At 43.7% G+C, this 13,089-nt stretch overlaps 1 protein-coding gene across 2 annotated transcripts in view; it reads left to right on the top strand.

Annotated features, from left to right (window-relative positions):
* LOC138641634 (unconventional myosin-Ig-like) overlaps positions 1-13,089 on the top strand; it is a 259,855-nt gene that overhangs the window by 15,388 nt on the left and 231,378 nt on the right. For both annotated transcript variants that reach the window (XM_069729172.1, XM_069729173.1), the window contains exons 4-5: positions 11,600-11,765; positions 11,869-11,922. In XM_069729172.1, coding sequence (XP_069585273.1) covers positions 11,600-11,765; positions 11,869-11,922 — 220 coding nt within the window. The remainder of the gene's footprint in view (positions 1-11,599; positions 11,766-11,868; positions 11,923-13,089) is intronic.

The raw sequence follows: 13,089 nt of genomic DNA, 5'->3' as shown, positions 1-13,089 counted from the left end.
AATTCAATGGGATTCCGCAATGTTTTGCTAATGCTGTGTATTTTTCCACGGCGGAATCGCATCGCGGAAAAATACGCAGCATGCTCATGATTTGTGCAGAATTGCGGGGATTCCGCACACATAGGAATGCATTGATCCGCTTACTTTCCACATGGGGCTATGCCCACCATGCGGGAAGTAAGCGGATCATGTGCGGTGGTACCCGGGTCTAGAGCAGAGGAGACTCTCCTCCAGGCCTTTGGGAACCATATTTCTGTTTAAAAAAAAAAGAATTAAAATAAAAAATATTGATATACTTACCTTCCGATGGCCCCCGGAGTCCTCCCGCCTCTCAGCGGTGCATGCGGCTGCTTCCGTTCCCAGGGATGTATTGCGCGAAGAACCTGGGATGACGTCGCGGTCACGTGACCGTGATGTCACAAAGGTCCTTCGCGCAATGCATCCCTGGAAACAGGAGCACCGCTGAGGAGATCAGGGGCCGTCGGAAGGTGAGAATAACTATTTTTTTAATTTTCTTTATTATTTTTAACATTCTATCTTTTACTATTGATGATGCATTGGCAGCATCAATAGTAAAAAGTTCGTCACACTTGTCAAGCACTATGCTTGACAAGTGTGACCAACCTGTCAATCAGTTTTCCAAGCGATGCTAGAGATCTCTTGGAAAACGCTAGCATTCTGCAAGCTAATTACGCTTGCAAATCCCTAGTGTTTAACGGGAATACGCATGCCAATTCTGGATGTGTTATACCCGTGGCAGGGAGTTGCAGAATTGCTGCGGAAATTTACGCGGCAATTCTGCAACGTGTGCACATAGCCATAGAATCACAGAATGTTAGAGTTGGGAAGAACCTCCAGGGTCATCATGTCCAACTCCCTGCTAAATGCAGGATTCACTAAACCATCTCTTACAGCCTCTGTTTGAAGACTTCCATTGAAGGAGAACTCACCATTTCTTGTGGTAGCCTGCTCCATTCATTGATCACCCTCACTGTCAGCAAGTTCTTTTTTTCTAATATCTAATCTGTATGTTCTCCCTTTCAGCTTCATTCCATTGCTTCTCGTGTTTACATGTGCAAATGAGAATCAAGATGATCTCTCTACACTGTGACAGCCCTTCAGATATATGTAGACAGCTATTAAGTCTCCTCTTAGCTATCATTTTTGCAAGCTAAACATTCCCAGATCCTTTAACTGTTCCCTGTAGGACTTAGTTTGCACTTCGCTCACCATCCTGGTACCATCATGGTACTGGACACAGTATTCCAGATGAGGCCCGACCGAGTAGGATAACTTCACGTGATCTAGACTCTATGCTTTTCTTACTACATCCTAGAACTGTGTTTGCCTTTTTTGCAGCTGCATCACACTGTTGACTCATGTGCAGTCTCGGATCTATTAGTATACATAAGTATTTTTTCACACCTGCTTTTGCTAAGTTCTACTCCTCCCGTTCTTTAGATGTCATTTTCATTTTTCTTGCCCAGATGTAGAATCTAGCATTTCTCCCTGTTAAATACCATTCTATTAGTCGCTGCCCATTGTTCAAGCTTATCTATATCCTTCTGAATCCTTTCTCAGTCTTCTCTAGTGTTAGTTATCCCTCCTAGCTTTGCATCATCTGAAAATTTGATTAGTTTACCTTCAGTTCCCTTATCTAGATCATTTATATAAATGTTGAACAACACTGGGTCCAGGGCAGAGCCTTGTTGTACCCCACGAAAAACACTCTTCCAATTGGATGTACAACCATTTATTACCACTCTTTGAGTACAATTAGTGAGCAGTTATGAATCCACCTAACCGTAGGCTTGTCAATCCCCTACTTGGTCATTTTTACAATAATGATAGACACTTTATCAAATAATGAGATACTTTATCAAATGCTTTGCTGAACTTGAAATATACTATATCTACCGCATTTCCCTAATCCACCCAGACAGTGATTCCATCATAGAAGGAAATTATATTAGTCTGGCATGACTTGTTTGCTACAAACCCATGTTGGCTCTGGTTAATTACTGTATTCATATCTAAGTACTTATATACATGCTGTTTAATTTGTTCAAATATCTTTCCTGGTATAGAAGTAAGGCTCACTGGCCTGTAATTTCCTGTCTACGTCTTCTTTCCTTTTTTTAAGATAGGGACAACATTTCACCTTTTCCAATCTTCAGGGACGTTTCCTGTTCTGCAGGATTTTTTTAAAGATTCCGGCTAGTGGTTCTGCAATTTCCTTTGCTATCTCTTTCAGTACCCTAGGATGCAAATTGTCTCTTCAGAGAGGAAGATGACTAGAACTCTAGTGCCACCTATTGGAAGTAGCAATCCTAACAGTCAATGTCGACCCTTTAATGAGCCTTGTCACATGACTTAGGATAAAAGCCAAACCAGAATCTCAATTTGCAGACACTGTTTCGGGGTACTGCCCCTTGTCAGTGCAAAGTGGAGATCTGGTTTGGCTGATTGAGAGGCGTCTGACCGGGATCCAAGAAGTATCGTTTCTCCTTGCGGAGAATGACATGTTAAGCATGTCGAGGTGAGGAGACTTAAAGCCGCAATGCTACTAAGGGAAATGTGCAAATTGTCTCTTCAGAGAGGAAGAGGACTGGAACTCTAGTGCCACCTATTGGAAGTAGCAATCCTAACAGTCAATGTCGACCCTTTAACGAGCCTTGTCACATGAGAACCCTAGGATGTAATTCATCTGGACCAGCAGATTTAAATTCATGTAAATTAGCTAAGTGTTCCCTCACCATCTCTCTGTTTATGGATAGTGTGGATTATTTTAATACTTTGATGGCACCGTGAAGGTCAGTTGATGTTCCAATTGTTTTCTTTAAGAACACAGATGCAAAATAGGAATTTAAACGTTCGGCCTTTTCAACATAATTTTGACCCTTTTCATCCTGTAAAAATCCTATAGCATCTTTGACTTTTCTTTTGCTTTTTACCCCAAAATCTTTTTTTGCTGCTTTTGGTCTCCATTGCACGCCTCACTTCATTACTGGTTTTAGCTCTTCTAACGCTTGCCCTTCATTCCCTGAAAACAGCATTATATTCTTCTTTAAATATGCCCCCTCTTTCCATTTGATATACATTTATTTTTTTCTTTTTTAACTACTGATTAAGTTCTGTGTTCATTTACCCTGGTCTCCTTGAATTCCAATTCTTCCTTCTTTTCAAGATTGTTACCGATTTTGCGGTGAGAATTTAATTTAGCAAAATCTCACATCCATCTTCAATATTTCTGTCCATTAGAACATCCAGCTATTGGACCTTTTTTTCTACCATTTTTGTGAGTCCATTAAAGTCTACCTTTCTGAAGTCCGACCTTTAGGCCAGCGTCACACTCAGCATATGAAAATACGGTCCGTTTTTTACGGCCGTAATACGCAGAAATGTTCCCAAAATAGTAATCCGCATGTTATCCGTAGGCAGGGTGTGTCAGCGTATTTTGCGCATGTCATCCTCCGTATGTAATCCGTATGGCATCCGCAGGTTTGCAAAACGGACATAGAATGGATCCATGGTCTCAAATATTCGTTAAAAATCCGAAACGTTGCCACGCCGTCCAGGCATTAAAGCCCACTTTTTTCTATCATTTTTTGTGTGTGCTGTTTTCCTTTTTTCTTAGATAGATAGATAGAGTACAGACCAAAAGTTTGGACACACCTTCTCATTTAAAGATTTTTCTGTATTGTCATGACTATGAAAATTGTACATTCACACTGAAGGCATCAAAACTATGAATTGACACATGTGGAATTATATACTTAACAAAAAAGTGTGAAACAACTGAAAATATGTCTTATATTCTAGGTTCTTCAAAGTAGCCGCCTTTTGCTTTGATGACTGCTTTGCACACTCTTGGCATTTTCTTGATGAGCTTCAAGAGGTAGTCTGTTATGATCTGGTGGCCTAGGAGCAGCATGAGACGGACTCTGGAGAAGGTCGTACCTGTACTGACCGCAAACCCTGAACTTAACAGCGCAACTAGAAGTAGCCGTGGGGGGTACCTAACACTCCCTAGACCCCTCGACACAGCCTAAGAACTAACTACCCCTAAAGACAGAAACAGGAAACCTATCTTGCTTCAGAGAAAATCCCCAAAGGATAGACAGCCCCCCACAAATATTGACTGTGAGATGAGAGGGAAATAACATACGCAGACATGAAATCAGGATTTAGCATAGGAGGCCATACTAGCTAAAAAGAAAGAATAGAACAGAGTACTATGCGGTCAGTATTAAAACACTAGAAAATATCCACCACAGAAAATACAAAACACCACATCTGACTAAAGACATGGAGGGTATATCTGCATCTCCAGAGACACAGCTTGGCTGCAAAAAATCCTTCACAGACAAAGCTGGACTAAACAAAACATGAAAATGCACAGAACTATAAGGTCCACAGCAGATGGACAGCAAAAACAAAGCCAGAACTTATCTTTGTTGAAATGAACAGCAGAACAGAAGAGACCAGGTATGGATGTGAATCCTCCAAAAACAATGGACAACTGGCACTGACTAAAGGATAAAGCAGGAATAAATAGCCCAGCCCAAATTGCAAAAAATAGAAACACCTGATAAATGCTGCGCTCCAACTACCGCAGCACTACCACTCATAACCACCGGAGGGAGCCCAAGAGCAGAATTCACAACAGAAGTCACCGGGAATGGTTTTCACTTCACAGGTGTGCCCTGTCAGGTTTAATAAGTGGGATTTCTTGCCTTATAAATGGGGTTGGGACCATCAGTTGTGTTGTGCAGAAGTCTGGTGAAAACACAGCTGAATAGACTGTTAGAATTTGTATTATGGCAAGAAAAAAGCAGCTAAGTGAAGAAAAACGAGTGGCCATCATTACTTTAAGAAATGAAGGTCAGTCAGTCCGAAAAATTGGGAAAACTTTGAAAATGTCCTCAAGTGCAGTGGCAAAAACCATCAAGCGCTACAAAGAATCTGGCTCACATGAGGACCGCCCCAGGGAAAGGAAGACCAAGAGTCACCTCTGCTTCTGAGGATGTTTATCCGAATCGCAAGCCTCAGAAATTGCAGGTTAACAGCAGCTCAGATTAGAGACCAGGTCAATGCCACACAGAGTTCTAGCAGCAGACACATCTCTACAACAACTGTTAAGAGGAGACTTTGTGCAGGAGGCCTTCATGGTAAAATAGCTGCAAGGAAACCACTGCTAAGGACAGGCAACAAGCAGAAGAGACTTGTTTGGGGTAAAGAACACAAGGAATGGACATTAGACCAGTGGAAATCTGTGCTTTGGTCTGATGAGTCTAAATTTGAGATCTTTGGTTCCAACCACTGTGTCTTTGTGCGATGAAGAAAAGGTGAACGGATGGACTCTACATGCCTGGTTCCCACCGTGAAGCATGGAGGAGGAGGTGTGATGGTGTGGGGGGGGCTTTGCTGGTGACACTGTTGGGGATTTATTCAAAATTGAAGGCATACTGAACCAGCATGGCTACCACAGCATCTTGCAGCGGCATGCTATTCCATCCGGTTTGCGTTTAGTTGGACCATCATTTATTTTTCAACAGGACAATGACCCCAAACACACCTCCAGACTGTGTAAGGGCTATTTGACCAAGAAGGAGAGTGATGGGGTGCTACTCCAGATGACCTGGCCTCCAGTCATCAGACCTGAACCCAATCGAGATGGTTTGCGGTGAGCTGGACCGCAGAGTGAAGGCAAAAGGGCCAACAAGTGCTAAGCATCTCTGGGAACTCCATCAAGATTGTTGGAAGACCATTCCCGGTGACTACCTCTTGAAGCTAATCAAGAGAATGCCAAGAGTGTGCAAAGCAGTCATCAAAGCAAAAGGTGGCTACTTTGAAGAACCTAGAATATAAGACATAATTTCAGTTGTCTCACACATTTTTGTTAAGTATATAATTCCACATGTGTTAATTCATAGCTTTGATGCCTTCAGTGTGAATGTACAATTTTCATAGTCATGAAAATACAGAAAAATCTTTAAATGAGAAGGTGTGTCCAAACTTTTGTTCCGTACTGTATATATATATATATGTATACTGTTGAGTCCTCTTCCGTCCCTGGCTTCCTGGATTGAGGAATCCAAGTAAATGACACGCAGCACAAAGGTTGTGTGTTCATAAACAGGGGTAGCCCCGGAGCACGCCTGCCTCACTGGGCGCTGCCCCTTCTTTATATAGTAAGAAGTTAGGCATTTACAGACATGCGCACAAGCGCTCATATTTCATAATCACTTACAAAGCAAATCTATACTAGTGAAAAGTTACAATATCTGGTATGTGGGTGAAAGGCTACAATATCAAGGAGAAATGCGCGCGTGATTACTTCTATAAAAGGAAATGTCAAGTTTGCTGTGCAGAAGCAGATTTCATCTGGGAGACAAAATGGATCCTTTGGTTCAGTCTGGTCTCCACAATACACATATATATGAAGCGCCCCCAGACACAGGGCCACAAGTCACTCGGTACCGGTCCCTTCTCCTTCGGTTCTGCGGTTGTCACGGTGGCTGGACCCGGTCGTGACCCTGCTAAGGGGCGTCCAATGGAAACGGTAGTACAGTCTGTCAGTAGTTCGTGACGCCACCTGTGGTGTTCGGTCAGGGCGACCGACGCTGCTGTGGGGTCCGCTGGGGTGATGTGATGACAGCTGGATGGTATACCTTCCCACAGGTGAAGTATGTCCCCAGGGCTTCCCAGTAAGGTGGATGGTGATGGTGTGAGGTGCAGGCAATAACGAGGACACAGGGTTGCAGTCTCTTTACCTTTTACTGAAGGCTTCAGTACACTCAGTCCAGAGCACGTTCAAGCGGGCTATCAGAGACCGGCCGGTCCGATGGGCACTTCCAGAGTTTCCCTCGCAGATGGAAATCGTTGCCTACCAATAGCGTCTGTGTGTTGTAGTCCTACCCTGCTGAGCATTCGGAATAGTCCTCACAACTGCTGTTCTCTTTCGTTCGTTCTCTACAGCTCTCTCTCTCTCTCGTTCTTTGGTTCCAGATGTTGCTAGTTTCTAACGTCCCCCAGATAAAGTATGGCTAGGACGCCACCCGTTTGACGGGAAGGCTTGGGGGTCTTCCGGGACCCTAGAGACGCCCCTCTCCCAATGTTGCCCCCTATGTCTTCGTAGGTGTAGTAGGTAAACAGCCAGCCTATAATTGACTGTCCAGCGGAATTTGAAGTAAGGCCTGAAGTCAGTTACTCCTGCGGTGTTCCGGCCACCGACTACGCGCCTCAGTAAGATGTTGCCTTCCTCTCTCGGCACGACTCTTACTGGCTCTCCTTTGTGCTGATCTCGTTTACACTGTTCCACAATATTCTTCCCTTCTTGTCTCTTTCTTAGGATACCGCCGCAAGGTGTGCAGGCGCGGTTCCGTTACGTTCTGTTCTGTCGCTAGGTACCTGTCAGGTTCCCACGCCTGACAGGGACCCCCCTGTGCCTTCTCCCCGCAACACCCCCTGCCACAGGATGTTGCCTGGTTCCAACCCAGTCAGCTTCTGACTAACTTCCTCCCCAGCCCCTAGTTTTACCAGTGTGAGGAGTGGCCCAATAAATAAAGCCTTTTGCTCCCCCTAGTGGCCGGAGTGTGAAGTATAATGTGTTCTGGTGATACCTGGTCAGGAGAACTCTTTAGTGCCATCGGACGTACCGCTACTCGCCTTGGGGCCATACTGCAACGACCAGGTCTCTGGGGCGCTGCATATATATATATATATACAGGTCCTTCTCAAAAAATTAGCATATAGTGTTAAATTTCATTATTTACCATAATGTAATGATTACAATTAAACTTTCATATATTATAGATTCATTATCCACCAACTGAAATTTGTCAGGTCTTTTATTGTTTTAATACTGATGATTTTGGCATACAACTCCTGATAACCCAAAAAACCTGTCTCAATAAATTAGCATATCAAGAAAAGGTTCTCTAAACGACCTATTACCCTAATCTTCTGAATCAACTAATTAACTCTAAACACATGCAAAAGATACCTGAGGCTTTTATAAACTCCCTGCCTGGTTCATTACTCAAAACCCCCATCATGGGTAAGACTAGCTACCTGACAGATGTCAAGAAGGCCAAGTGCTGTATCAAGGCACCTCAATGGTAAGTCTGTTGGAAGGAAACAATGTGGCAGAAAATGCTGTACAACGAGAAGAGGAGACCGGACCCTGAGGAAGATTGTGGAGAAGGACCGATTCCAGACCTTGGGGAACCTGAGGAAGCAGTGGACCGAGTCTGGTGTGGAAACATCCAGAGCCACCGTGCACAGGCGTGTGCAGGAAATGGGCTACAGGTGCCGCATTCCCCAGGTAAAGCCACTTTTGAACCATAAACAGCGGCAGAGGCGCCTGACCTGGGCTACAGAGAAGCAGCACTGGACTGTTGCTAAGTGGTCCCAAGTACTTTTTTCTGATGAAAGCAAATTTTGCATGTCATTCGGAAATCAAGGTGCCAGAGTCTGGAGGAAGACTGGGGAGAAGGAAATGCCAAAATGCCTGAAGTCCAGTGTCAAGTACCCACAGTCAGTGATGGTGTGGGGTGCCATGTCAGCTGCTGGTGTTGGTCCACTGTGTTTCATCAAGGGCAGGGTCAATGCAGCTAGCTATCAGGAGATTTTGGAGCACTTCATGCTTCCATCGGCTGAAATGCTTTATGGAGATGAAGATTTCATTTTTCAGCACGACCTGGCACCTGCTCACAGTGCCAAAACCACTGGTAAATGGTTTACTGACCATGGTATTACTGTGCTCAATTGGCCTGCCAACTCTCCTGACCTGAACCCCATAGAGAATCTGTGGGATATTGTGAAGAGAAAGTTGAGAGACGCAAGACCCAACACTCTGGATGAGCTTAAGGCCGCTATTGAAGCATCCTGGGCCTCCATAACATCTCAGCAGTGTCACAGGCTGATTGCCTCCATGCCACGCCGCATTGAAGCAGTCATTTCTGCCAAAGGATTCCCGACCAAGTATTGAGTGCATAACTGAACATTATTATTTGTTGGTTTTTTTGTTTGTTATTAAAAAACACTTTTATTTGATTGGATGGGTGAAATATGCTAATTTATTGAGCCAGGTTTTTTGGGTTATCAGGAGTTGTATGCCAAAATCATCAGTATTAAAACAATAAAAGACCTGACAAATTTCAGTTGGTGGATAATAAATCTATAATATATGAAAGTTTAATTGTAATCATTACATTATGGTAAATAATGAAATTTAACACTATATGCTAATTTTTTGAGAAGGACCTGTATATATAATATACCGTATATACTCGAGTATAAGCCGACCCCCCTAATTTTGCCACAAAAAACTGGGAAAACTTATTGACTCGAGTATAAGCCTAGGGTAGGACATGCAGCAGCTACTGGTGAATTTCAAAAATAAAAATAGATGCTCCATACCGTTCATTATTTCCCCATAGATGCTCCATATAAAGCTGTGCAACATATAATGCTCTGCACCGTTCATTATGGCCCCATAGATGCTCCATAGAAAGCTCTGCCACATATAATGCTCTGCACCGTTCATTAGGGCCCCATAGATGCTCCTTATAAAGCTGTGCCCCATATATAATACTGCTGCTGCTGCTGCAATAAAAAAAAAATCACATACTCCCCTCTCTTCGCTCAGGACCCCCGGCGCTTTCAATATTTACCTGCTCCTCGTGCGGCTCAGTCTCCAGCACTGACGCTCAGCAGAGGGCGCGCACTGACTACGTCACCGCGCCCTCTAACCTGAGCGTCACTGACAGAGGACGCTAGAGACGGAGCAGCACCGGAGCGAGGAGCAGGTAAATATCACGCAGCGCTCCCCTCCCCATATACTTACCTGCACCCGGCGCGGTCCCTGCTTCTTCCCCGACGCTGCATCTTCTTCCTGTATTGAGCGGTCACAGTTACCGCTCATTTACAGCAATGAATATGCGGCTCCACCCCTATGGGAGGCATATAATATTTCATACAGCGCTAGATAGCAGAAAAGCCAGTAATTCAATTGCCGGCTTTTGCTATCTCCTTCCTAAACCCGACATGATATGTGACATGGTTACATACAGTAAATCATCTCATATCCCCTTTTTTTTGCATATTCCTCACTAATAATGTTCCAAGTGTCTGTGTGCAAAATTTGGGCGCTCTAGCTGTTAAAATAAAGGGTTAAATCACAGAAAAAATTGGTGTGGGCTCCCGCGCAATTTTCTCCGCTAGAGTGGTAAAGCCAATGACTGAGGGCAGATATTAATAGCCTGGAGAGGGTCCATGGTTATTGCCCCCCCCCCCCCCCCCCGGCTAAAAACACCTGCCCCCAGCCACCCCAGAAAAGGCACATCTGGAAGATGCGCCTATTCTGGCACTTGGCCACTCTCTTCCCACTCCCGTGTAGCGGTGGGATATGGGGTAATGAAGGGTTAATGCCACCTTGCTATTGATTTTCTGCGGATCTGCAGCGTTTTTTGCGGTGCAGAAATGCTGCAGATCTGCAATTGACTGTAAGTACAATGTAAATCAATGAGAAAAAAAAAAAGCTGTGCACACGTTGCGGAAAATCCGCTGCGGAAACGCTGCTGTTTAAAAGAAGTAGCATGTCTGCGAATCTGCAGCGTTTTTGTACCCATTCCATTATAGAAATCCGCACGGGTAAAAAACGCAGCAAATCTGCAATGAACGCAGCAAAAACGCACAAAAAACGCTGCGGATCCGGACAAAAAATGCGACAAATCCGCAGCTGGGTTTTCTGCCAGGAGAGGCAGAATCCGCACCAGAAAGTCCTAAGGCTAATCCGCAATGTGTGCACATAGACTCACTTCCTCAAACACTTCCTCCCTGTTGGTAAGAATTAGGTCCAAGATTGAAGATTGTCTCTTCTCTTATTTTTGCCAGAGAGATCCCCAACAAATATCTGGATAGTTAAAATCTCCCATGATCTCTGTCTTACTTTTTTGAAAACAAGAGTTCATCCATATATTGAGTCTGTCCAGGTGGCCTGTAGCAAACACTTACAATAGTGTCGTTTCTGTTCTGCTCTCGTACTCTTATCCAAACAATTTCTGCAGAGCTACCATTCTCTAAACTTTGGATCTCTGTGTTGATATAAGTTTTTGTAACATAAAATGCAACACCTCCTTCCCTTTGGTTAATCCTGTTTCTAATATATGATTTGTAGCATTTAAGGTTTGTATTCCAATTATTTGTATCATCCCACCAAGTTTCAGTGATACCTATGACATCATATCTCTTCCCGTGTTAGCAGCTCCAAGTCTCCTTGTTTGTTTCCCATGCTCTGTGCATTTGTATAGACAAATTTTAATGTTTAGTCAGTTTCTTTTTTCCCTCTATTTTCATTCAGAATTTGTTGCACCTGACATAGGCATTTGTTCTCCTGTAGAATCCTGTTCAATCTCCTTGGTCTTTGACTCTTGGAACTCATAATCAGAACACTTTACTGCGAGGCATGATTGTAGATCCCATCATGGTCCCACCATCTTCATCTGATCCAGGGCTGATTAGCCATATCCATCCATATCATTTTTTTTAAGTTGAAAGTTAATTTCATCTCCACATCTCATCCACTCACTAGGGTGAAGAATGTTCTGCTAAAGTCCAATTGTGTCCTGGAAGCCTTTGGAAATGCCAAAACCAACCGCAATGACAACTCTAGTCGATTTGGTAAATATATGGACATTAACTTTGACTTCAAGGGAGACCCAACTGGAGGACATATAAACAACTATCTCTTGGAGAAGGTAAGAGGAAGAATCAGGACTTTATAAACTTACAGAAATGTGAATTTCTTCTTGTCGTACCTTGTAGTTCAATATGATTGAATGTGTTGTCTTTTCACTCCAGTCCCGGGTCCTGAAGCAGCAGCCGGGGGAAAGAAACTTCCATTCATTCTACCAGGTGCGTGGTGCAAGTGGTATTATACTGCAGGAGCTGCAGAGGGCCAGATGGATAATAAGATACTAGCTTTGAAAAATTAATTTCCACAAGAGTGGATGAACATTGGTCAATAATATTATAAAAGATCCAGGTCTTCCAGAATGTGCCAGTTGTCCTGGTGCTCCACATTGCTTTGATGACACATGAAACACTAAGGAGAGATGACCAAACTTGTTCGGAAAACATTTGCCAATCTCAAATATGGCATGAACGTTGCACATTCAGATTTGTGTTCGGATTCCAGAGCTTTTCTCCCAAAAATCAACAAAATTCAGCCAAAGTTCGGTAAATGATCGAGTTCACTAAGGGCTCTTTCAGACGTTAGTGTTTCCATTAGCAGCACGGGCCACAAAATATCCTGCACGCTGATGACAAATGGATGACATCAGTGTGTCATCCATGTAACACTTACCGGCACCTGGGAATCGGCAGTACTGTTCGTGCTGTTCCCTCGCGTCAGGTGCTGAAGTGAAGACAGCTCTTATCACTGTCCCCTGCTCTTGCTGCCATCAGCGCTAGCAGGGGACAATGTTGAGAGTTGTATTCAACTGTTAACAGCAAGAGCAGGCAGTGGCTGATGGGAGTATTCATCAGCCTACTGCCTGTGCTATAAATAAGTAAATAATAATAATAATAAAAAAATGACATGGGTTCCCCTGTATTTTTGATAACCAGCCAGGCAAAACTGACAATTGCTGACTGCAACCCTCAGCTGTCAGCATTAGCAAGGCTGGTTATTAAGAATAAAGGGGTCCCCACACTGTATTTTTGAATTATTTAAATAAATAATTTAAAAAAAAAGGCGTGGGGTCTCCCCATTTTTGACAAACAGCTAAGCTAAAGCAGACAGCTGGGGCTGATATTCTCAGGCTGGTAAGGAGCCATGGATATTGTCCCCCCAGCCTAAAAATAGCAGCCTGCAGCAGCTCCAGAAAAGGTGCATCCACTACATACGCCAATTCTGGCGTTTTGCCCGACTCTTCCCACTTGCCCTATGGGGGTTCATGATTTGTGGGGTTGATGCCACCTTTGTATTGTCCGGTGACGACATCCAGCCTACGAGTTAGTAGTGGAGAGATATCTATAAGTATATAAATATAACTCCTATCCATTACTAATCCTATAGTC

The sequence above is a fragment of the Ranitomeya imitator genome, chromosome 6 (genome assembly GCF_032444005.1).
Source record: "Ranitomeya imitator isolate aRanImi1 chromosome 6, aRanImi1.pri, whole genome shotgun sequence".
Classification (NCBI taxonomy): Eukaryota; Metazoa; Chordata; class Amphibia; order Anura; family Dendrobatidae; genus Ranitomeya; species Ranitomeya imitator.
Note: the sequence above shows the minus strand (reverse complement) of the source record. Positions and strands in the feature narration are given on the sequence as shown.